This window comes from Nematolebias whitei, chromosome 10, assembly GCF_014905685.2.
Source record: "Nematolebias whitei isolate Nwh7 chromosome 10, NemWhi1, whole genome shotgun sequence".
Classification (NCBI taxonomy): Eukaryota; Metazoa; Chordata; class Actinopteri; order Cyprinodontiformes; family Rivulidae; genus Nematolebias; species Nematolebias whitei.
Window position 1 is genome coordinate 12,509,919 of NC_056507.1, and position 25,393 is coordinate 12,535,311.

At 39.7% G+C, this 25,393-nt stretch overlaps 1 protein-coding gene across 1 annotated transcript; it reads left to right on the top strand.

The window, feature by feature from the left end:
• far1 (fatty acyl CoA reductase 1) lies at positions 1–24,623 on the top strand. The gene is made up of 13 exons (XM_037682643.1): positions 1–104; positions 10,780–10,894; positions 11,313–11,429; positions 12,716–12,891; positions 13,923–14,102; positions 15,099–15,276; positions 15,938–15,982; positions 16,302–16,429; positions 16,815–16,882; positions 18,080–18,251; positions 22,002–22,131; positions 22,288–22,415; positions 24,125–24,623. Exons 2-13 carry the CDS (start codon positions 10,823–10,825, stop codon positions 24,282–24,284), a joined length of 1,554 nt encoding a protein of 517 aa, XP_037538571.1. The 5' UTR covers positions 1–104; positions 10,780–10,822; the 3' UTR covers positions 24,285–24,623.
• Positions 24,624–25,393: the final 770 nt, after the last annotated feature.

Below are 25,393 nucleotides of genomic sequence, written 5' to 3' on the forward strand. Positions count from 1 at the left end.
ACTCTTCGGATCGTATCGGTGAGTGCCTTTCCGCCCATCAGCCGACACTCCCAACTTCACCAGCCGAGTGCGCGGGGAAGAAGTCGATTTATTGTACTTTTCCGGTAAGTACACGCTTTCTATATAGCCTCCATAAACCTCATGTGCCTTCTGTTGTAACGGTATTTTCAGAGCTGGAAGCCCGCTGTAGACTGGGAGGAAAGGGTAGCTAAAACTCGGCGCCTATCGGGGAAATGACGCGGATATGAGGACGAAGTTGGACTTTTTTTTTTTTTGCCAGTTAAGGGACACTTTTTATTGAATATATCAATCACCGCTTCTTTTACAGTCACCACGAAGCAACAGGTTTAAGCTAAAAATCGTTGTTTTTAGTGATATCCCTCCACTTCTGGTGTAGCGGGTAAAATTAGGCGCACGAGGCTCTTTAATTGGTGGACGGCTCGGTTTAATGGTGGACCACCTTTAATTTACTTCATGTCCATTCGTAGTCACAGGCTGTCAGAACCGATTAGTAGTCGGTGAGGGGTTAAGGATCTCCCACTATGATTGCATAATGACGTTTTGGTTTCCTTCTGTTTGCATGTTGGAGTCGTTTTCGTTTATTATCGCCCGCCGCGGTGGGCGATAATGTTTTTGCCCGTGTCTCTATCTGTATTAGATTCTCTCTCTCTCGTGAACCAGTGGACGAGTTTGAATGAAACGCTCAGAAATTAACCACTGGATGTTTCTCTACAACTGCCCAACATCTGGAGTCACCTTTCAAGATGGCAGCCACAGCTAAGCAACCTTAGCAAACACAAAAATGGCTGCAGTTCAAACAATTTGACAGGCACGGAGCTACAGTTAGTAGCTTTGAGTTTTCCCCCATCATTTACTGAAAGCACTACACATCCGGCTGCATTTTTACATAATGCTTTGGCATTAACTATTAGCATCAGTCATATGTATCTGTTAGCAAAATATCCCATGAACCAATGGTCAGATTTTAATGAAACGTTCACAAAGTCATCACCGGGTAGACTAATACTGCTCATGGCCACCACAGCTAATCTACCTTATCCGACACTAAAAAAAAAGGCTATGACTCGGTTATTTTTCCAGATATTGAGCTAAAACACAGTTTGGTAGTAGCTGAGAGTTCTCCTCAACGTGTCGAGGGTAGATATGTAGCTGTTCCTTCTTGCTATTTCGCATGAGGTGCCATTCAATGTCATTTTCAAGGTTCGACCAAAACGGCTACAACTTTTCTCAACATCAGGTGGTTTTAGTTTAAAGGTCTTGTATGAAAGGCGGCGGGTGATAAGCGTTTGTCTTCAATCTACACTTTTCATGAATATTTTGGTGAGTTTCTGTTTGTTTAGGAGGTGAAAGTGGAGCTTTTCTCAGGATTTTGCTCTTGACCTTCACTTTTTTATTTATTTTTTTATTTACTAAGCTGCAGTATTTCTGGTATAAAGCACAGGTTTAGAGAAAGAATTGCTAAACTGCCAGCATCTATAAATATTCGTGATTGTGTAAACGTTCTGCTCTTGATACTTATCTTCTGGTGTTCCTCATCAGGGTGATTTGACCTGTTCAAGTCTCCTTCAGCCACCTGGAAAGATGTACTGTTGTCACATCAACCATGAACAGAAAGTTGACTTTGCTGTCTGAAATAACAAGAAAGCTGTTGCTCAGTGTTGCTGAAACACTGGGCTGTTTCTGTAGCCGGGCATTTTTATTTTTGAGTGATCATGAATCGTTTGCAATGATTGGGTGTGTATTTCACACAGATTGAGTCATTTCTACCTTTTTGTTTTGCAAAGCCAAGTACTTGTATTTGATTTCAAAGTGACAGTGGTGACACTGGCTGGGTCCTGGTCTAAGATTACAGATTGCGGGTGTTTTGTTTGTTATTAGACAGACAAGACGGGAGTTTGGAGATCACCTTTCAAGGACAGCCAGCCAAGCAGAAGCTGGTTGTTTAGGGAATACTTTAAGTTGACATTTGTTTAAAGTGTGCATTAAATGTGATGTGCACACATATGTCAGTTTTTTAAGGATGCATACAAAGAAATATAATGTAAAAATATAATCTATCTGTACTAAAGACATCACAGTCTCTTACAGCTTTTGTTAGAGGACGTTGTTCATTGGAGAGAACCTGCAGAATCTTCCCTGATACTACATATTGACACACACCAAATTAAACTAGGACTCATACGGTTTTAAGTTTTTAATACCTAACATAATTAGCATTATGAACTGGTTCAGATGGTTAGAAGACATTGTTGCAGATATTATTACTGGTGTAACTTCACAGCCAAGGAAGCAGGAAATGCTCGCGTGTAAGAAACTCTTTTGTTGCAAATCAGTTTCACAAACCCTGGTCTTCAGTTTTAAGTTGTAAGAATATGGACGATGAATGTTTTTTTTTTACCCTGAGAAAAATACATAATTTAGACTTTCACAGCCAGTATTTATTCATTCATTCATTCATTCATTCATTTCATCCATCCATTTATCCATCATCTTGAGCAGGGAGGCCCAGGCATCTATCCACAGCCACCTCTTCCAGCTCTTCTGAGAGGATTCCAAGGCGTTCCCAGGCCAAGTGAGAGACATAGTCTCTCCAGCGTGACCTGGGTCTTGAAAAATGAGGAAACTCGTTTCATCCGCCTGTATTCGCGATCTCGTTCTTTCGATCACTTCCCAAAGTTAGCCACCATAGGTGAGGGTAGGAACGTGGACTGACCAGTAAACCGAGAGCTTTGCCTTACAGCTCAGCTCCCTCTTCACCAGAATGGACCAGTACAGAGTCCGCAATACTGCAGATTCTGCACCAACCCATCTGTCAACCTCATGCTCCATTCTTCCTTCACTCGTAACAATCCCCCAAGATACTTGAACTTCTTCACTTGAGGCAGAACCTCACCCTCAACCCGAAGAGATCAATCCACCTTTTTCCGACTGAGGACCATGGCCTCGGATTTGGAGGTGCTGATTCTCATCTAGAGTTTCATTCGGGCCCAAAAAATCTGATCCAGCCCGCAGTCATAATTTCCTAACTCGACCCGACAAATTAACCGTAATTACAGGTCCGAACCCGGAAAAACTCCCGACATTTTTAATTGGTTATTAACGTCCGGGGTTGCACAGCTGAATAAAGTGCACAAGATTCAGTGCTGAGAGGTGTTTGTCTTGTCATGGCCATAAAAAAAGCATTTAAACCCCATTTCTGCCTGCATTCATCTGAATTCCACACAGACAACTGTGACACATGCGTCTGCTTTGGGATCTCACCTGTTTGGGATCTGCTCTGTTAGCGTCGTCGGCCGCGTGTGTCCGCTGAGTGCAGCGGCAGAATGAACGTCCATTTGGGCGATGGATCGCTGCCTGGCAGTATAGTCCCATCTGAAGCTTAACTTGACTTTTTACCTCTTTCAAGGCCATTCAGTTCGTGGTGAAATACTGCCTGTGGCTGGTGGATGTATGGCAGGCCATGTTGTCATATAATTGGATCGCGGCTGATTCTGACCTAATTAAAAGCCCGAGACTGGCCCGCCCCGCCCATTAATCACATTATAACGACCGAGCCTGGCCCTAATCTGGGTCGGTCCAGGCCGGGGTTCGGGTTAGAAATGACAGCTCTCCCAGCCGCTTCACACTCTGTTGTGAACCGCTCCAGTGAGAGCTGGAGATCACGGCACGATGACGCCAACAGGACCACATCATCTCAAAAAGCACATTCACGGCCAATATTGTTTTACTAAATGAAATCTTTTCAAACCTGTCGGGGCTCAAAACCAAATAAAATGGCTATATTTTAAAGGATTGTTGGTATGTAGTAACTTCAGATGTGGCCTCAAGCACTTCACAAAAGGACATGAGTTAAGACTTACACAGGAAATGTATGTGTAGCTGAACAATTGGCTCAAAATGTGTTCCCTGAAGTTACGGGCAAGTGTTACTGTCAGGCGTTTGAACAGTTGTTTCTGTGGCTTTTGCAGGACATGTTGATGCCTCTGAGCTCCTGATTTGCAGGAGAAGCAGCAGAAGGAAATGCTAATTTTGTTTTCCTCCTGCTATTGAATGCAGCATTTCCCAGCTGCTTTACAGAAATTCCTTTTTCGGTGCCAAAGATCTCATCACCTCCGTTGTAAAGAAGCCCAGATTCTTTTACACCCTTTCTGTTGCTTGTGTGATTTCTGGCATTGCAGAACTTATTTTTTTTACAAACTTTAATGCAACATTTTAAGTTCTCTTTAATGACCTAAACATAAAATAATACATGCAGGACAAAAGCCTTATTTGTTTCACTTTCATCTGTTGAGTTGATGAGGATTCTGCCCGAACATAATCCTGCAGCTTAAAGGAAGCTGAAAAGCATGTCCTTTCTGAAACAGTTGTTGTGACTAGACCTTTAGACCAATGCAAACACTCATTGTGGCAGTGTAAAAGTCTGCACACCCAGGAATTTTCTCTGAATTATTTGCATGAATGCACAAGTTGAGGCCTAATATGAATGGTGAAATACCGGAAAACTTGTTGAAAGCTTGCTTTTCTGGAACATTAGATCTGCTTTAGCTTCTAACCTGCAGATTTTATTTATTTATTTATTTATTTATTTATTTATTTGTTTGTTTGTTTGTTTGTTTGTTTGTTTGTATATTGTCAAACTGTTTCATCAATAGCAAAGGGCTAATTCATGCTACCACATGATGTTTGATGAGGGAATGTGTTTAAGTGGAAAAGGATGACGAATAGTTGGTGTTTCAAAGAGGCTGCTTAAAGGAAACAGTTTTATTTAAAGAAGGTTTATAAGTAAATGTTTGCTGATCAGTAAAGCATAGCCTGTCGTTTTCTTTTTACTTTCAGCTACTGCCTAAGCTGGTGACAAATTTCCAGTGTTTGTTTGTTTTTTAGATTAATAATTTGCAAGCAACTAAGATAATATAACTGAGTTGGATTTTTATGTGTACAAATACCTCTGTGCAGTAATCTGGAACTCTTATATTTTTAGTGATAATAAAAATGTGTGAAATTTGAGTTGTAATGTTTTACTAGAGGGATAACGAGACACTTGCAGTGTCTGTCAGACGAGATCCTGGGTTTATTAGAACGAGAAGAGCTTTTTAACAATACTTTGTTAAAAACTTAACTGACTGGAATATTATCTGTCTAATTTAAAAATTATCATATTTTCATAATTCCTATACCAAAAGTATTTATATAAATGTTAACTTTTCTTTTTCAATCAGAACAAAGTTTACTAGAAGACCTTTTTAAATAAGGCTTTTGTTAATTTGTGTTCCTTTTTAATCTTTTTTTTTTTTTCTGGTTTAATTCTAATTAAAAAACATTTTATCAGAGCCAATTAAATAGGTTAAAATCTTGATGAGCATTCAATTGGATACAAATATTTCACCCTAAATGTCCTATTGCATGCTCAATGGTGGTCCTCCTTTTACATGTGAACAGCTAGTTCTGGCTGTCAGCAGCAAAACTGGTTGATTCACTTTGAGGAGGTGCTGTTTATAAGACTGAGCTTGTTGGAGCACCTCAGACTGAAGAAGTCTTTTTGAGAAAAGCCGAAACATTTCAACAAGGAAAAAATCCATCCAGAGGACCTGACTCAACCTCGTTAGATTCATCTATCTGGATTATTGAGCTGATACGATACTATGTAGACTCCAAAGCATCACAAAAATCTCACTTTGAGCATGCACATTAGTAACTAATAAAAAGGTCAATAAAGAAGCCTCTTCCACAACACAACTCGTGCATCTGCATGTCTTAAGTCTGGCACATTTAAACTTCCACCACACAAACAATTTAAAGTGGTTAAGACTTCTTCTGTGTTTAATATCGATGAAACTGCAGCCCCCTGTACACTTCTGTCCATCTTTAGGACGGCTGTATGGAAAGTAATTTCATTGTACTCCACTAAGGATTGTAAAAGCATTCTGATTCTGATATGAAACTGTGTCCAGCTCTGTAAGGAATCTCATGTTTTAGTCTCGCAAGATCTCGTTACGTCCCCAGTTTCTACAAACACCCGATGAACCATTTTGCTCCATATGCTCTCGGGGCCTGGGTCTGACAGCTGCAAAATAAATCTCTGTCACTGCTTTGATCTTTGGCTTGTTCAACTGAAACATGAATGAAACGTATGGAAAAACTAACCTGTTGTAGCTGAGGCTGAACTCAGACCTTCCTCCTGGTCTGGAGCTACTGTAAACTGGACGCTGACCTAATCTAATTCATTATGAGGGTCTGCTGCAGAGCGCTGTTGGGCTTTACATTTTTGTCTGACAACCTAGCACGACTGTTTTAATTTTGCCCTGAAGGCTACGCTTTACTCTGATGCCACACTGAAATTACCAGCATCATCTCACCACTTCTGCATTTATTTTTATGTTTTACTTCCTTCATGCGTGTTCTTTTCTGAAAGGCAGTCTTGCAGCTCGTGTTCCTGCTGAACTCGGGGTACACAACAGCTTTCTGTATGCTTTTGTTGACGCATGTCAAGGCATCAAGTTGGAGTCTCTTCACTCAGACAGCAAGATGCCTAATCTGAGACAGACCAGGGAGAATCATAAATATTAGGGCATTAGCACGAATTAAGTTTAAAAAAAAAAAAAAAAAAAGAACCATTTTAAGTTATTTGCCTTTTGATTTAACTGTATGAAAATTACTTTTTTCAGGAAGTGAACGGGGTGTACTGATGTTGATTGCACCCTGTTATGTTTTGGAGTTAGTGTTGTCATTCAATTTGATTTGGGTGCCGTCAGCTTCAGATGTGGATACATTTGTTGGTGCCATTCTACAAGAATACAAAAAAAAATAAATGCACAACTAATGTGAACAACGTCAAGAAGCTCCAGTTTTTCTATTTAGTCCCAGAAACAAATTTGGGAGCTTTACAAAAGGCAGTTTGGTCAGTTTATTTTAACAATGGAGCCTTTTGGATCTTCCACAGAACCCATTCTATTCAAAATTCAACTTGTTGTGTGATCAAGCTGGAGTTCAAGTTATGCCTGTGGTTTTAGATTTTTTTTTATTTTCTTGTTCTCCATCTTCTACCACTTGTCGGGTCACAGAAATAAGTCCTGGAGAGAAACCCAGACATCCCTCTCTCCGGTGACCATTTCCAGCTTGTCCTGGTGGATCCCGAGGCGTTCCCAGGCCAGAGAAGACACACAATCCTTCCAGCATCTTCTGGGTCATCTCCAGGGCCTCCTACAGCTGGGACGTGCCTGGAAACCCTTTCATTGTCTTGGTCTTTTCTCTCTTTTATAGTATCCGTCTCATCAGCCTAGGGTTGCATTCATCTTGCAGCCACGCCCTGGGAGGTTGGCTACACTCCCATGAATCTTGTACTTTTTAATAATCTTGTCAGCTGTAATCAGAGGAACTTTTTTACCATGTGCATCTATAATCGGAGCTCTTTAGACAGCTCTTTACTTTCTCTGCTCCTTGTTCAGTGTGGCGCTCACAACACCAAACTACTCAGAGGCTGTTAGGCTGAATGTCTGATGAAAAGCTTGAAGCCACTCATGATACTAAGGTCAAAACCTTAGTTTGAAACACAACCATAATGCAATGATTATTAGTCTCTTTAAGGGTACCAATAAACATTTATGTACTATTTTAGCTTCTAGTACTAAATATATAATGCAGATGAGATGGCTGCTTTGAACAGAATCACGTTCCACTAGAAATTGCTTCAATGAACTGTGAGTGTACTTACCCAGCAACTAAATATTTTCTTGCTGCAACGTAGGTCATCTTCTTTTTCTGTTTCGTGTGCAGTCCTGTAAACAAATGTGAATGCATTAGCAAACCTATTGTCCATTTATCCAAACTATATTAAAGTGATCATGCAGACCCTGAAAAAGGTTATGCTTTTAGGGTTAAAATCAGGATTTTTTTTTTTGACTATTAAAAAAAATAATTCCTAAGTTGTACTTCTTGTGCCTGCAGGCATTTTAGTTTGTCACAGCAGAGCTCCGACAGGCGCTCAGCTGGACTTGGCCACTTGGCAAACGATTCATCTGCAGCTTTCCACTGAGCTGAGATCCACGATGCTTTCCTCGCTCCATTCCACAAGAGTCACAAAGCCCACGCAGTCGTAGTGGAGCTGTTGTCATGGCAACATAAAAGACCGTATTAATGCCCCATGATCTCTCTGTGATGTTTAATGATTTGGTTTTTTTTTTTTTTTTTTTTTTTTCTCTGCTTTGCAGGAACTGGAGTAATGATGGCAGAATTCACTGTCAGCATATTTTTTTGGTTAAGTTATTTATTTATTTTTAGTTTATTTTTTTTGCTTTAAACTGCTAATCCAGATTTGATCTTGGAAGTTGTTTACAAAATACATATTTGGTTTCACTGATATTTTGCAATAATAAGAATAATAAAGTCTAACTGTAATAAAAAATACAATAATTTTATTTTATCAGTTTTAAAACTGAAAATGTATTAACTCTTGATTGCATGAATGTTTGTAGAGTCTTACAGGACCTTTTGGGGATTTATTTCAAAGTGGTCCAAACAAAAGTTTAAGGTTTAAAAACTGTAAAATTCAAATAAAATACTACTTTAAAAAAAACAAAAAAACGTTTGTTAAATTATACTCTGTTAATTAAAATTACAATATTTCTAAAGGGCTCACGAGGCCACAGTCAGAGGAGACGGGTTTTCTGTTCAGCTGAATGAAGTCCTGGCTGTTTCGAGGTTTTACTTTGTGATTTGAAATTTTGAATTAATGATTAAAGAGGTTATCTCCTGAACAACCCATTATCACTCGGACAGTGTCATTCTTCTTTAAAACAAATATAATTTGACTGATAAGGTCCTGTGTGAACGTGTGGGTTTAATGTCACATTGTGCTTTAACCAGACTATCAGCGATTCATTATCCTTAAGGGCAATAAAATCTAGTCAAAATGTCCACATTCCCATGTTGTTTTAGGTTTTGGTTTATTTACTGAAAGCAATCTAGCTAGCAATCTAGATGGATAGACGGATGGATAGTAGGGCTGGACACTAATTCGATATATATCACGATATACTTTTATTCAATAATGATGATATAAATTTTAAGCACATTTTCAATATTTTGATAGGATTATAGCGTTTCACTGACATGTTTCTGTTTCTGTTCGGGTTGAAGTGGCCACTTCAGTTTCAACCCGATACAACTACGTAAGTGCGTGGTGACGCAGATGTTACGCAGAGCTCGAGTCCAGAAAGCATTGGCGGTAGCAGGCTAGGCTAATCTCAGACGCGCATTAAGTTTTCACTTCAAAATGAGTGCCCAATCTTCGCTTTCACAAGCGAAGAGAAAGCAGATGACATAATTGATAAGAAAGGAAAGATTAATTTGGCGGTGTGGAAGTGGTTCGGCTATCTAAGGTCTGATAAACGGCAGGTTTCAGTATGCTGCAAAATGTGCCGGAGAGTCTCTTCCTCTCAGCATGAGGGGACCTTCGTTAAAGTCTCCAACGTAAAAGGCAGAGGGTGTATATGCATTCTTTCGAGAAATGCTACACATTTTATTTTAGAAAATAAAGTGCATGCACTCATTGTGTCAACTACCAGTACATATGGGGGCCGAGATGGTGTAGAGGCAGGGCAGCCGGCTTGGGAGCCGAAAGTCCCAGGTTCGATCCCCAGTCACTGCACATCACGTGGCACCTCTGGGCAGCACGTCTCATCCCCAAAATGCCCCCTGGGCGCTTTCAATAGCTGCCCACTGCACCACTTGGTGGTGGATGGGTTAAATGCAGAGACTAATTTTGCCATTGTATGGAAACATACAGTGCTGACATTGTGATGATATTATTATTATTATATAATCTGTTTTTTTTTTTTTTTTTGGTTAACCTTTTTGTTTTCTTTAATTTCCAAACAAAAATGGAAAATCAAAGCTAAATTGGCCTCTTTGAGGAAAAATTTCCAACTTGAAGTATAAAAAACAATGAAAAAAATTACTTTAATCCCACTAAATGGTAATTGGTCTGTACTTATGTAGCGTCTTTTTATCTAATCAACATACTCAAAGTACTTTACAACACAATCTGTTCAATCACACAATTACCTCCACACACATTCATTCATGCAGCACTCTACTATATCTACAAAGCTAATTTGAATCTGTAGAGACTCATCAGTGATTTAGATCACATTCATACACTGATGGGACACGAATCAGAGGCATTCAGGGGTTCAGTGTCTTGCCCAGAGGCACTTCAACATGTGACTGCTGGTGGAATCGAACCCCCAACTCTCTCATTGGAGGCCGACCACTCTTAACCACTCAACCACAGCCGCCCCCAAAATGATTTCCAAATGGCACAACGTTCCACATTTTAAAACAAAGACTTTCTAAACACCCTCTCTTGTTTAAATTACACCAAGTAAACACAAAAGTCTGTCACATTTGAATAGATTTGATTATAACTGCCTGCTTCAGCTAATGCATGTGAACTAAACGGACACATTTTAGTGAAACTACTACACCACTGAGACACTCTTTAGATTTTGTTCCCTGTTCCCCATGTGGTGTGACTGGTAGATTTGGCCCTTTGCCCGTTACGTGTTCCTGATAGAGTACAGCAGGTTCATTGCAAAAATAACTTCACTCCACGCAAGACAGGTTTGACGAGCTTGAGTACCGTACTCTCTTGAAGCCTGAAGCAGCAGAGCTATTCTTTGTTTTAATATGGGCGGAGTGCTGTGATTGATTAAAAATAAAAAAATAACCAACGTGTTCTTTCTGTTTTTGTCTCTGCAGGTGGGAGTATTGTTGAACTTGCTGAGACAGATCTGCAGCCATCATGGTTAGCATCCCAGAATACTACGCAGGGAAAAAGGTGCTTCTGTCTGGAGCAACTGGCTTCATGGGAAAGGTACAGAAGTGGTTTAACTGGAAAGTTGCTCGCGCACATCATAACCCAGCTCGGGGATGCTGTTTAGGAATGTTTCAGGCGGATTCTAGCTGTTTCAACAGGAGGAATAAATAAAAAATGTGGCACGCTGCTGACATGGAGGCCTTTTTGGTAACCAAGTAGAAAGTCTGACACCTAAAATCATTTTAGTGTCCATTATCATTTTATGGTGGCATATTTTAAACTCGAAGCCTCAGTTCGCAGTTTAACAGCACACTCAATGTCTGAAATTTTTCACATGACCGCACCCTTGTGGTTCATAAAACAGGGCAGCTATTGTTCTGATTGACTTGGACTGAGTCGGTTCAGATGCTTCAGTTTCTAAAGAACGCATGGATTAAAAGTGAAAGTGACTTTTTATGCTCGTTTCTTATTAAAGGTGCTCCTGGAGAAGCTGCTGAGGTCCTGCCCGGAGGTCGGAGCCATCTATGTGATGGTCAGGTCGAAAGCGGGGCAGAGCCCTCAGGCCCGGGTCGCTGACATGACCAACTGCAAGGTGAGAGCTGGGCTCTGAGATGGCACTGAATGGGTTTTGGCAGGGAGCTGTGGAAGGCGAGGAGTTGCTGAAAAGCCTGTTGCACCTGCCGTGTGAACACAGTCTGGGATTTGTAGTGAATCATGACGTTTTGGCAGACGCACAAAACTTGAAACTGCCGAGTGCAGCATGAGTCTGCTGAAATTTGCTGAAGAAGCTGCAACTAAGTTGTTAAAACAATAAAAAGGCTAAACACCAGCTTAGGTGGAACAGAGCAAATTGACTAAAATAGAGCAAGTGTGCAGAATTTTAAAGAGTGGTTTTTGAAGGAATTGAAGAGCTTAATGTATTTCTATGCAGTTTTTTTTTTGTAAATGAAGTAAACTATTTTGAAAATTAAACTAAGAAACGTTTAATGAGTTGACTGTATAAATGAATGGCTAATGGCAGTAAGTATGTAGAAGTGGTTAGATTCCAATGGTTTAAAACAGGGTAATTATAATGTGAATGGAAAATCAGCATTTATAGAACTTATCAATTGGCAGCACAATGGATTAGTGGTTTGTACTATCGCCTCACTTCAAGAAGAGCCAGGGTTCAAGCCCTGGGTTGGACCTTGGGTCTTTCTGTGTGGAGTTTGCATGTTTTCTATGGGTACTCCGGTTTCCTCCCACAGTTCAAAAACATGCATGTTGGACTGCCTTCAGGCTGCAAAAGAGATCTGTGAGCTCAATGGGATTCCTCTGGTTCAATAAAGGTTAATTAATCATCACGTCAGTGTCATTTTCAAATTCTGCAATTCAAGAACTTTTTTTATCAACATAAATTTAATGAATTTATTTCAGTAACAGAAATGCTCTCAGTAACCAAAAAGGAACAATTTGAACCACAGAGATGAGAAGCACAAATATGAAGTAGAAATGTGAGGACGTGTGTCAAAAAGCGCTGGAGGGGTGTGATGGTGTGAGCATGTATGGCAGCTCGTAAAACTGGGCCACTGACATTTATTGATGGTTGGTGTGTAATGTAAAGAGCTTTACTTTCTATTTAGTCTAATGCTGCAAATTTTACTGGAAGCTACCTAAGAGTTAAAGTATTATGTCATTTATTAAGAACAAATAAAGTACTGAAACTTGTTAACATTTTAAGAGCCCGTGTTTAAGTTTGATCGGGTTTTCTTCAGCTGGTGCAAAAGTCTTCTGATGTGAACGAGCCGTAAAGTAAAACTCAGGAAGTCTCAACCTTTGCTTTTTTTGCTGTGAACATCAACTCATGCACCATTTGGATGCGATACATTTTTCTTTCAGCTGTTTGAAAAATTGCAAGCAGAGCAGCCAGACTTTGCAGAGAAGATCATAGCAGTGAACAGTGACCTCACTCTGCAAGAGCTGGACCTGAGCAAAGAGGATCAGAGCGTCCTGGTGGAAAACGTCAACATCGTCTTCCACTGCGCCGCCACCGTCCGCTTTAATGAGCCTCTCAAGTAAGTCTTTTTTTTTTTTATTCTTTATTCCTTTTTTACATTCCGCAGTGTTGCACAAGTAACGTTTCTACCTGTGATTCAAGTGATGATCAAGCAGGAAACTGATTTTCTGTGCTTTTTTTTTTTTTTTTTTTTTTTTTGTCTCCGTACTGGAAGCACCAGTGTTGACAGATTGTTCCCACTGTTTGCAGTATGCAGAAAAACACAACACCTGGCACGTTTTGCTTTTTCTGCTCAGCTGGAGCTTTTTTTTTTTTTTTTTTTTTTTTTTGTTACAACCTTTAAAAAGCGCTGTGTTCTGACACCCTGGTGTTGCAAGGTCTTCAGTCCATCACAGGGACACATAGAGACAAACGAAACAAACAACCATTCACTCTCTCACTCACACCTAGGGACACCTAGGGTATCAGCGCTGTTACTGTGCTAATAGTTCAGCAAGTATTCGGGTCTTTGGTAGCAAAACATAATGAAGCTTTGTATATATCAGGTATTTACAGGATATGTACCGGGTACGTACCCGAGTGCTGGTTGGGTGGTGCTACCCATTTCTTATAGAATAGAAATTCAATGGATCGCTGCAGTTCAAAAAGACAGATGGAATTCACCATCAGAAATGAGGTTTTACAGGAAAACCTCTTTCTTTTGTTATTTAACATAATTTTGGTGGAGTAAAAAGCATATCGGTACCTCTCGTGTAACTGCAGTGAAAAGAAAGAAAACTCCTGGGGAGGTGGGGGTTCCATCCATCCATTATCTTTTACCCGCTTCTTCCTTTTCGGGTTGCTGGGGTCACTGGTGCCCATGTCCAGCCATCACGGTGCGAGAGGCGGTGGCCACTCTGGACAGGTCAAAAGTCCATCAAAGGGATTATTTTAACATATCTTAACACAACTAGCAGTGGGCTTCATGTTGAATGTTTTATCTCTTGTGGGAACCTGTCTGAGTGGTGCCATGTAGAACAGTTTTATTTTACATGTTCGTTTCGCCTACTGACCACTTCTTTTTCTCTCTGCTGCCCCCCCCTTTTTCAGAGATTCAATGCAGCTGAATGTCCTGGCCACGCAAAAGATGTTGGCTCTGGCCCACAGGATGAAGCACCTGGAGGTTTTTCTTCACGTCTCCACAGCTTACGCCCACTGTGACAGAGACGTCATCGAGGAAGTCATCTACCCTCCCCCTGTAGACTACCGCAAACTCATTGATACTCTAGGGTAAGTTTCCAGCCGGCAGATTCACCACTGCTGTGGGGTTATTTAGGCACACAAAAATCCCCTGCATTATTATTCCTGCATGGGATTATGGACAAGGTGAATTAGGTTAAAAGCGATGAGGAAGAGATCAAGATTGTCTGATTCAGTTTTACTCTGGTTGTACAGTAAACTGCAGCTTAGTTGCACTGTTGCTGTTCTCTGCTCAGAGTAGAGATTCGTGTGACCGCTCGCTTTTCAGGAACCTTGAGTGAACAAAGACGCTGCATAGTAGATATTTAGACATGTTCAGTCTAGTTTTAGTTTTAAGTTTGTGTGTGTGCGTCTGCATGTTTTGCACAAACTTGAATAGGATTGAGCATACTCTGTTGATTGAACTAATTGTATTTTATTTTTTAATTAATTATTTTCCACTAAAAATTCAGTTTGTCAGCATTAGTCAACCAAGTTTTGTGCTGTACTATACCTGTGTATATATATTTTCATCTACCAGTAATCCCTAAACTCCAGTGTGTCAGGATGTGGTTACCCATGCAGGTTACAATGAAATCTCAAGACTATCGAGGCATTTTGCAGGAAAATGTGCTGCTTTGGGTCAGTTGGAAGTCATTCATTCAACCTTTATTTAAACGGGTTAGTCCCATTGAGCCACGAGGACTCATTTACAAGAGACACCTGGGTCATCCTGGGTTGTCCAACAGGTTAATGACGCAAAACACAGCTAAAAACACAAGATTGGCCAAACTAAACATTGGATTTATATGACGAGACCTTCTGAGCCCTGATCTAAATCTTATCAAACATCTGTAGGAGAAGAAAGAGCATCTATCTTTGAGATTCTCCCAGTGCTTAAAATTTAAAGAGCCTCAGAATCCATCATTGTTCAGTTTAAGAAAGTTGGATTTTTTTTTAAGTTCCTTGCAGAAAATTATAAGTTCTGAATGTGGATATGTAAAATCTAATTAAAGATGTGCATATTTGTTTTCTTTGTGGGTCTAGCTGGATGGATGATGATCTGGTGTCAACACTGACTCCTAAACTGATTGGAGAGCGTCCCAACACCTACACGTTCACCAAAGCTCTGGCTGAGTATCTGGTGCTGCAGGAGGCGGGAGACCTCAACATCGCCATCGTCAGACCCTCCATTGTTGGAGCTAGCTGGCAAGAGCCCTTCCCTGTGAGGAATTCACCTTTGCTCTTTTGTTTTTCATCGATTACTTGAAGTTATCCAGCTTTAAACAGAATGATTAGACACTGCTTTTTCAAAGACAATTTATTGATGATTTGCCTCCTATTCTTTGTGTCAGGGTTTTAAATTTGTCTGATTGGTTCATTCTTCCGAAGACAAAGGTCGGACTAAAAAAAGTTATGAGCTAAAACGAGTAGTTGGCAAAAATCATGCTTGTATTTGGGAAGCTCATGTGTTAATACCCTTGTACCTTGACTCTGACCTCTGCATAAAGGAAGCACGAGTGACTGTTTTGTCATGGTCACTTCTCAAGACTTTCCTGTCTCGAGCTTTAAAGCCTTTTTGGTGTTTTACGCACAGACTGTGCAGCTGCTGGCTGCAGCTGGAATGTCAGGAATGAGGAATGGAGAAGCACTGCTGAACTTTGCTTCATGTCAGTGAATGAAAAGCAGAACGTTTAAGATTTTCTGTGACTGTTTGTCTGACAAGATATTTTTCAGCATATAGACCAGATTTATCAATAGCTGTTACATCTCTAATTGTTTCATTTGATAAATATTTATTGTTTTTAGGGTTTTAATGCGATGGGAATGCATATTGTCTTATTTCTACTTGTACACCCTTTCACTTCTTAATTTTGTTGTTTCAGGGTTGGATTGACAACTTCAATGGGCCCAGTGGAATATTTATTGCAGTAAGTAATTAGAAGGGGGCGGGGGGAATTTACAACATATGTGTCCAATTTTAAAGTGCATTAATGTAATGCAGCCTTTTGTATCAGGAATTATGTTTAGTTGTAGGCATTGTTTGAGGGGAACTTGAATGCTTCATCTCTAGCAATTTGAAAATCTTGAAATATCAAGTTCTGTGTACTATGATGCATTTATAGATGACGTTACAAACGAGGTTATTGCACTAGACCGTCATTAAGGTCAACAATATTTGTAAATGGAGTAGCAAACGGTGCTTGTTAATTCAGATGAAATGGATCTCATGTTTTCTCTTTGCTCCAGGCTGGAAAGGGGATCCTGCGTACGATGAGAGCATCTAATGATGCCGTGGCAGACCTGGTACCAGTAGATGTGGTTATAAACACCACTCTGTCTGCAGCTTGGTTCTCTGGATCACAGAGGGTGAACAGGTGGGAAAACACTCATGTTTATATTCAAGTTCAAATAAACTTTGTCATTACCATCTCGTGATACATGAGGTGGAATGAAATTATGTACACAAGGTCCCAGTTACACTCAAAAATGGCAAAATATAAAGTATAAAAAGAAACCGTGGATAAGGATCTAAGATGTACACTAAGATATACGCTTAAACAAACGCCCAACGGTAGGCTAAAAGATCTAAAATATACACTAAACACTAATAATGTAAAACAATATGGTGTAACAACAGCAACCTGAACATGAGTCTGTGGTGAGCAGATGGGTATGAATGAATACAGCAGCATGAGATCAGCAGCAGTTAAGTTGTAATAAATTGATGGTTTACTTTGTAATCTCTCCATCTTGTTGCAGATCTAAAAACATCCTGGTGTACAACTGCACAACGGGTGGGATCAACCCGTTTCACTGGGGGGAAGTCGGTAGGATCCGTTTGCTTTTTTCTTTATTTCACACATATTGCAAAAAGTCCCAGATAAGGAAAGTGTAAAGCTGTACCCCCATTGCCAAACCCAGATTGTAATGTGATCCACTGCTGCTCCACCTAAACTAGAAGATTTAAGTCTAATTCCAGTCTATTAACCTATTTTTATAAAACCTGGCTTGAACTGAGTAAAGTGTAATTGTCTGTTAGTGTAAAAGAACAAAACAAGACAAAAATTGTTCATTTAAAACTTCTGTAAAGGACAACTTCGCTAAGAAACAGTGTGAAATTTGTTTCAGTCAAAACTGACAAAGATAGGGTCTCAAAAACACTGGAGAAATGTTAGTTTACTTTTTATGTAGTATGTTCACAATCTTCTGTCTTTTTTTTGTCCACTTTGTGTTTTAAATTTTTTTTTTTTTTTTTTACAGGTGCAAAAAGTCATTTTTTAAGCAGATTTATTCACATTGGGTCAAATCTTGATTCTCAACTTCAAAATCTAAAGTATTTTAAAGTTTATTTACTCATAATTATAGTAACTTTAATTTGAACTCGTCGAAATGACTCCACTGATCACACCTGTCTGTTTTTATGCTTTCTTAAATCTCCATAAGCTTTTTTTATATATATAACAAAAGCAGTTGGCAGCAATGATTTTCCAGTTTTTCCAGTGTAACAAAACAGGTGGCTTGGCAAGTGTAAGATCCTCCTCACAGAACTCTTCCTTGTATTTTGATCAGATATTTTTGTCTTGTTCATACGGTGTTTAGTTGAGGAAAATATAATTAAATAAACAAAACAAGCAAAGCTCGGTTATTTAAAATACTAAAATTGCTATTTATTTTATCCTTTGGCATCTGTAGTTATAAAGCAACTGTAAACTGAGTACCGATGCATTAAAATGTCATTTAAGCAGCTGAAATGAACAAATTGGTTTATAAATTAAACAACTTCAGTATTGTTGCATGTGTGGCCATATTTGAAGCACTTCTTTTGGATTGGATGAGCTCGTATGTTGCTCGTTATTATATTTATATTTTGTTTGTTTTTCCTCCAGAAAAAGCCAATTTCCCAAGTAATCAAGTAAAATTTTAAATAGTCTTTACTTTTTCCCTCCAGCTGTTTCTGTTCAGTGAGTTATAAAGCAGATTGATGACCTTTGACCCCCATGTGTTAAACAACCTTTTCTTCTTAGAGTACCATGTAATATCCACATTCAAGAGGAACCCCCTTGAACAGGCTTTCCGCAGGCCAAATGTTAATCTAACATCCAATCACCTAATCAATCAGTACTGGATTACCGTGAGCCACAAGGCTCCAGCCTTCCTCTATGATCTGTACCTCAGGCTGATTGGACGAGAGCCCAGGTAACATCCTCCGCCTCGTCATCCTCATCGCCGGCTCGGACCTGTGCCTTTCTAATGACCACAGCCCCTTCACACAATCACATCTTTGCCGCTTTATCCTGTCACTTCTCTTGTAGTGTAGTCGCTAACATTGTTGATGTGATGTAAATGTGTTTTAAATGGCTTGTTTGAAAGTTAGTTAAAGAGTGTATAACCCATGTCTCTCCTGAACCACATGGAGGTTTAAATGGGTTCTACACCCTTTTTGTTCAAGTTTTTATTTTCAGTTTCAAAACTTTGGCGTTGAGTTTAACTCGGCGTCTCTTGAAATGGACAGAGGATTTTATTGTTGCAGCTTTCCTTGGAAACTCCAAACGCATCTCTTAGTTGGCGTGGTGAGAACTGGTCTGAATGTCGTGTGATGGAGCTAATGAGAAGCTAGCAGAAACCGACCTAACGGTTTACTTTGCACCTTTTTTTAAGAACAGGAATTAACGTTCTTCATCTCCCCCCTCTGTGTCCTCCTTGTCCCGTCATGTATTTCTCTCCTGCAGAAAACTGTATAAACATGACCTTCAAGACCAATCCCTTAGAGCAGGCCTTCAGAAGGCCTAATGTCAATCTGCGCTCCAACCCTTTTACTAATCAGTACTGGACTACAGTCAGCCAAACGCTGCCCGCTCTGCTCTATGACGGCTATCTCAGGCTGATAGGCCACAAGCCCCGGTAAGGTTACCCCACCATTGTCCAGCACTTTCCCTGCTACCAGTAAGACCCCAACTTCACTACACATTTCCTCAACCTTCATCCCTTTTTTTTTTTTCCTTACTGGGGTTGTGGAAATGAGGACGGGTCCAGGGCAGCAGAGACGATTGTTGCTGTGACTTCCTTTGACCCCCCCCCATGGCACAGCAGGACAGAATTTTCTATGGAAGCGTGGCTTTTTGTTTTGTGTTTAACTCCAGTGGCTCCACTTGCCTTGCTCCATGCTGTGAACATGACAGCCTACATCATCTCCTCTCACCCAATCAGAAACCTCAGGACTTTTTGGCATGCGCATCGATTGTTTTCATTACTTCATGCAGGAGTCGGTGTCGTCTCAGACAGTAGACATTCAGGAGCTCAAGGATGCGTCTTTTAATTCGGAACGGTTATTCAAAATTCATGTTTCTGTCTGAAATGAGCTTGGCTTACAGCTTACTCACAATGCTGGAGTGTAACTAATTACTAATTGTAGCTTCTTCCACTTTGTGTTGATCATCCATGTTCAACACATTCTTTGAATCGGGGACTTTCATGGAAAGAATACGAGTTGTAGCACTCAGACTTTTTTATTTTTAGTAGAAATCTTTTAAGATGACAGTGTCGACCTAAATGAGAACAAACGACTCTGATTCTTCAGATTTCAACCTTCATCCATTTTCTGTTTTCTACATTCTTACTCTAAGCTTGGTAAATCTGTCTCACTGGGCTGCGAGTTGTTGGTGAGTGGCGCACAGGAGGGAGTCTCCTAAATGTCTCCAGAAAGTGCAACAACTTTACTTTTGAATTGTCACAAAATGGTTGCGGGCATCTTAAACACGTCTCGAACCTGCTTGATGGTCACTTTGTTGCAAGCATTCCTGAGTTCAATGAGACTGCAAAGGAAAATCTGTGCATCCTTGCAATTTATCAACAATTTTGAGTTCTTATCTCCTCTCCCAACAGCCGCAGCTCCGTGAAATCTCGCCTTAGCTCTCATTTTTCCACAATCTGTGATTGTAATTAACAAACTAACACAAATAAAAGATGACTTCTGGATTTATTTGACAAACCAGGATGACAATGGTGCCTAATATTTACTGACAATAGTCGGTACATTAAGTTTGAACTGATTTTGAATTATTTGGGTGTAAAATGATGTCCAAAATTTGGTTAACTATTTGAAACGTCCTCCTGTTCTGTTTAAGTTAAATCCAGTAAGTTGTGTCTAATTTGTATTTGTTCCTGTGAAGAAGTGCCACAGTGCTATGAACGTCTGAAACAATTCTTTATTATTTTTGCAAGTTTTTAGTAACTTAATAAATGCAGACTCAGCAGAAAATATCATGTTCAGACACATGCCAGAGGACTTTTAGTCTTTCTTTGGAAATCAGTTGTGTTGGCTAAAATGAATGCAAGACCAAGTCACCGTTACACAGGTCTGTGCTTGAAACTTTTCTTGTTCACGTTTGGAAATTAACTTCATTTAAGGCGTCCATCTGTCTGGAGTGGTTGAAAAGAAGTCAACAGGACTTTTTGTTTTTAATGTTTCACCTCATCCAGAAAACAGCCGTTTAGGAATGTCATGTTTTTGATAACAGAGACTCTCAGCCAACATAAAACTTTAGTCTGTCTTCACAATCGCACTGTTGATCGTAAACAATTGTTCGTGTTTCTTAATGACTTCAGGACATCTCTGAGTTGCCATCTTTTTTTTTAGCACTTTAGAATTACAGCTTTTATTATTAAATTTGTGCTGCATTATATTCATAATTGTGATTATGTCACTTTATGTAAACTTCACTTGTTTATTTATCAGCTAGACAGCCCAAGCTGACTTGGCTGACTAGTTGATCTTAATTGTTTGGATTAGTTAAGTCCAGTGACATAAAGAAACACCACATCTCTGGTCTGTAAATCTGGCAGTGAACTAGTAAACAGGGTTGAAGGCTTGTTCTGTCTTTACATTGTAAAGTTTTAGAACTATAAGGTATTCTACACAGGTATGACTGCGTTGTCACAGAAATTTGTTGCTGTCCAATAGAATGATTTAGCTTTTCAGGAGAGATTTGGTTGAGAGAACTGGCGCCTGAATTTTTGTGGTAAATGTGAAGGTGTAACCTGCAGCCTGTTGGGTTCAACGTTACCAACGGCAGGTCTGAATTACACCAGCCTCCAGCTTCTGTTGGTGTCTTTATGTTTTAATATTTATGGAAACCGAATAAACTTGATGTTTAAAGTAGGGATGCACGATATTATCGACATGGTATCTGTATCGGCTGATATTAGCGATAAAGTTAAATATCGGACATCTGCCATTCCTTCAAAATAACTCACTGATATAAAAAAAACGCTGTTTTTATATGACTGTCCGAGTGTTGTCATTGTGTTGGAGAGGGCAAATGTGACATTAAACAATCCAAGTTGAAGTGTTAACATCATTTTCAGCCCCCTTTTTGACATCTTCATTTAGTAGCAGGCCAAACTGACATAGACCATGAAGAATAATGTATTTTAATTCCACAGCAGAGAAAGCTTTGCAAGTAGAGCTAGGGGGAACGATATCGGTATTGGTATCGTTATCAGCCAAATAAGTTTTAACATATTGGCATATTGGATATCGGCCAAAAATCTAATATCGTGCATTCCTAGTTTAAAGGAACGATTAAGCTTTTAATTTTAATTGGCGCGGCTGAGGATGGTTTTAATCTTTTTATTAGTTTAGAAGATTTTCTTCAGACTGCAACAACAGTCCATTCAAGAAGACAAACTCATAGCACTGTGTCATTTGGGAACTGGTGCTTGTGGCACATTCTGAAACAAAACGTCCAATTTTTTTTCATTTAGAAATGTCAAATAGAGTAAATTGGAATCTATTCTCTGGTGTTTCATAGTTAAATGTTTCCTGGAACTGTCTTATCATTCTTCGTTTCTTACCCTTTTCTATTTTTCCTCACCGTTCTACTTTTATTTCCACATTTTGTCTTTTACCACCCTGCTTTTTTGCCATCTTCACTTGGTTTATCACAGAATGATGAAGACGATCACTCGCCTCCACAAAGCCATGATGGTGCTGGAGTATTTCACCAGCCATTCATGGGTCTGGAACACAAACAACGTGACCATGCTGATGTCCCACATGAGCCCCGAGGATAAAAAGGTACAAAAAAGAAGAGCGAACACGAGTCTGTTGGAGACAGCAGGGAAATCTACAGCAAAGAAAGATTAAATACAACATCCGATCCTGAGAAAGAAGTCCCATTTGTTTAATTTGACTGTTGAAGGGAACTGATGGCGCTCGTTTTCATCCCTCTAGGTGTTTAACTTTGACGTACGTCAGCTGCACTGGGCAGAGTACATGGAAAGTTACTGTATGGGAACCAAGAAATACGTCCTGAATGAGGAGCTCTCGGGGCTGCCGGCTGCACGCAAACACCTCAACAAGTAAGGCTTCAGTGTTTCTGGCTTGATGGTCCTGAGCAGAGATGTAATGACTCCTAGAGTTTCCTCAGTCTTTCTGATTGTTTAACCATCATAAATCATAGGTGGAACAGTGAGAATCTAGTCTCTGGTGTAATAATGATCCAAGTGATTTCAAAGCCACAAAAGCTTCTTGGGGAAGTAGAGAGCTGCTTGACCTGAATCCAGTGGGTCGTTTGAGATTAATCTACAGCAGCAGAACTTTCTTTAGCAAGAAATTAGCTCAGTAAAACCGATAGTTGGTTTTTTGGCATGTAACCTTTTTTTTGTGTGTGTGTGTGTGTGTGTGTGTGTGTGTGTGTGTGTGTGTGTGTGCAATTTGAACAATTCACAAATCAAAACATTCAGCTCATTCAGGACATTCCATTGGTGTCTTTGGTATCTGAACAATTGTTACATTTTTAAATATTTAGCTTTTTCTGCCACATTTTTCCCATTGAAGATGAATGGAGCTCTCTTCACGTCCTTCAAATGTCCTTGAGCTGTTTGCAACCTTATACTGTTATTATTTCAATGTTTTTTCTGGTTCAGCTCCTTTCTGCTCCTTTCAGCTGATCTCTACAAAACAAAAATTTGCCATTTTTCCAGCTTTGTGTTAATTTCAGCTTTTATGCACCTTTCAGCTTCCTTCTGCTAAATTCAGCATTTTGCTGCTTTTCAGCTACTTTCTAGGTATCTGCTGCCTCTTTCTAATATGTTGCTGTCTATCTGCTAAATTCAGAAATTTATTTTTGCTTCAGTTTTGATTTTTTTCTGCTCATTTCAGTTTCTTTTTTGCTAGTTTCAGATTTACTGAAATATTTTCAGTCTGTTTGCTCTATTCAGCTTTTTTCAGCACATTTCTATTTTTCTGCTGCTTTCAGTTTTTATCTTCTGCTTTCAGCAAATGTCAGCTGTTCAAATTCAACCCGCAGTAACCGTTCAGCAATGAAACCTTTTCAGCTGGTTTCAACTTCTTCAGCAGCTCTGAGCAATAATCATTTATCATTCACGCTGCTTTTTCACAGGAAATTCTGTTTCTCTAGTTGTGCTTTAAGTTCAAAACGAGCACCAACCTCATGGTTTGTTCTTCCCGTTTTATTCCTCCTAATTCCTTCAAAGACGCCTGCAGTTTTCATGTAGCAACAACTTGAATAAAAATTAATTCTGTACCTTTGGGTTTGTAAATCAAAGACCAGTTGTGGTCTTGAAGCTGTTTTAAGATCTTTGAATCCCTTTTTGATTTATAGGATTCTGCTTTAAATTGCCCAACTTAATCTTCTTTGTCTGATCTGACCAACTAATGAGCATCTGCTGAAGGAGAAGCCGGAACGATCATGTTTTTCCCTTTTTCTTGTTTGTTTGTACTGTTGGCAAAATATATCATCAATTACTGATATTTATTTATTTTTTTAATGAAACTTTCAAAACTTATTGAGTGAGTGGACATCTATACCTGATTTAACTTGAGTTAAGCCAATTCAAGATGGCTGCCACAGCAAAGCATTCTTATCAAACACAAAAAATGGCTGTAAGTTTACAGAAACTGAGCTAAAATCTGCTGGTGCGCCATTTTTAATTTGATACAGTGAGTACAGGTGGTTAAAGAATTTAAACGTAAAGATGAAGAATCCATTCTGAGAACATGAGTTTACATAAAGTCCATAAATCTTCTCACATTTTTGTTCCTCCAGGCTGAGAAACATCCGTTACACCTTCAACACCGTCCTGGTGGTGTTCATATGGCGCATCTTTATAGCCCGGTCCCAGATGGCCCGAAACATCTGGTACTTTGTGGTGAGCCTCTGTTTCAAATTCCTCTCGTACTTCCGAGCGTCCTCCACCATGAGATAATGAGCAGAGTTTGGGGCGGAGAGATGGAGGAACGCAGAAAACGACGCCGGCTGCGGACGATGAGAGGTGTCTGCACCCAAAGCTCCGGTTTCCCTGATGAGCAAATAAAGAAAACAAAACGCCATGGACACACACAAAGAAGAGCTCTGGGGCGAGACCGGAGTCTGCAGCGGCCTAAGACGGTGAATATCTCTCTGTCACTTGATCAAACCCAGGATTTGTCTCTCAGGCTCATCATAGAAAAGACTTCTGAACGTTTGAGCTCCTCTGGTGCCACATTTTCTTCTGCTCACTTCTTGAAAAGCTATGCATCAGATGACGCTCCGCTCCAAAGCTACAGGCTGTTGTTGTTTGTTCTTGTTGGGGCTCCTTCTGTTTTTTTTTGGGTTTTTTTTTTTTTTTTTTTTTTTGCTCGAATCAATATTTGCCGAGCAGAGATTTCATCTAACAGCGCAAAATGATTTTAGATTTGTTCCAACACAAACCATTTGAACAACAATTAAGACTGTTGTAAAGGGTTCAGGGGGGTGTTTGTGCCGAGTCATGCATGAAACTATGACGACACACTCCTGTATGTCCTCAGACTGCAGTGAACTCTTTCCTTCGTTAAAACCGAGCACAATGCAGACTTTACTGAGTGCCTACACACTGATCCTTCCAATATCAGCAAATCATGCAGAAGCTTTCTCCTTCGTCAGGTCTCGTCTGTCTAGAAGCGTTTTATGATTGTAAAGAGGTGAGAAATGGAGTCACTTCTAGGATATATTTTTCCCTGGGCACGTTGAAATGAAACACATTCTGTATCATTTCATACGTAGAGTCGTGCTACAAGTGATTCTTAAATCAAACTCGTGGCTTATTTTCCCAGAATGCATTTTGTCAAACGGCACTTAACTGTCTGGATGTTCTGTTACTGTAGTTAGTCTGTTACATTATCCAATCCATTTGTTTGTGCAGCTTCTGAAACAAGAAATGCTCCATAACCATTTATTTTATTTATTTAGTTCCCTCAAGAGTTTCCTCATATTTTTAAAACTTGTCCCAGATCTTGTCAAAAAATAATCATAATGGACGAAAGATCTGTGTTGTATAGGAAGTCTCCTGTTGCA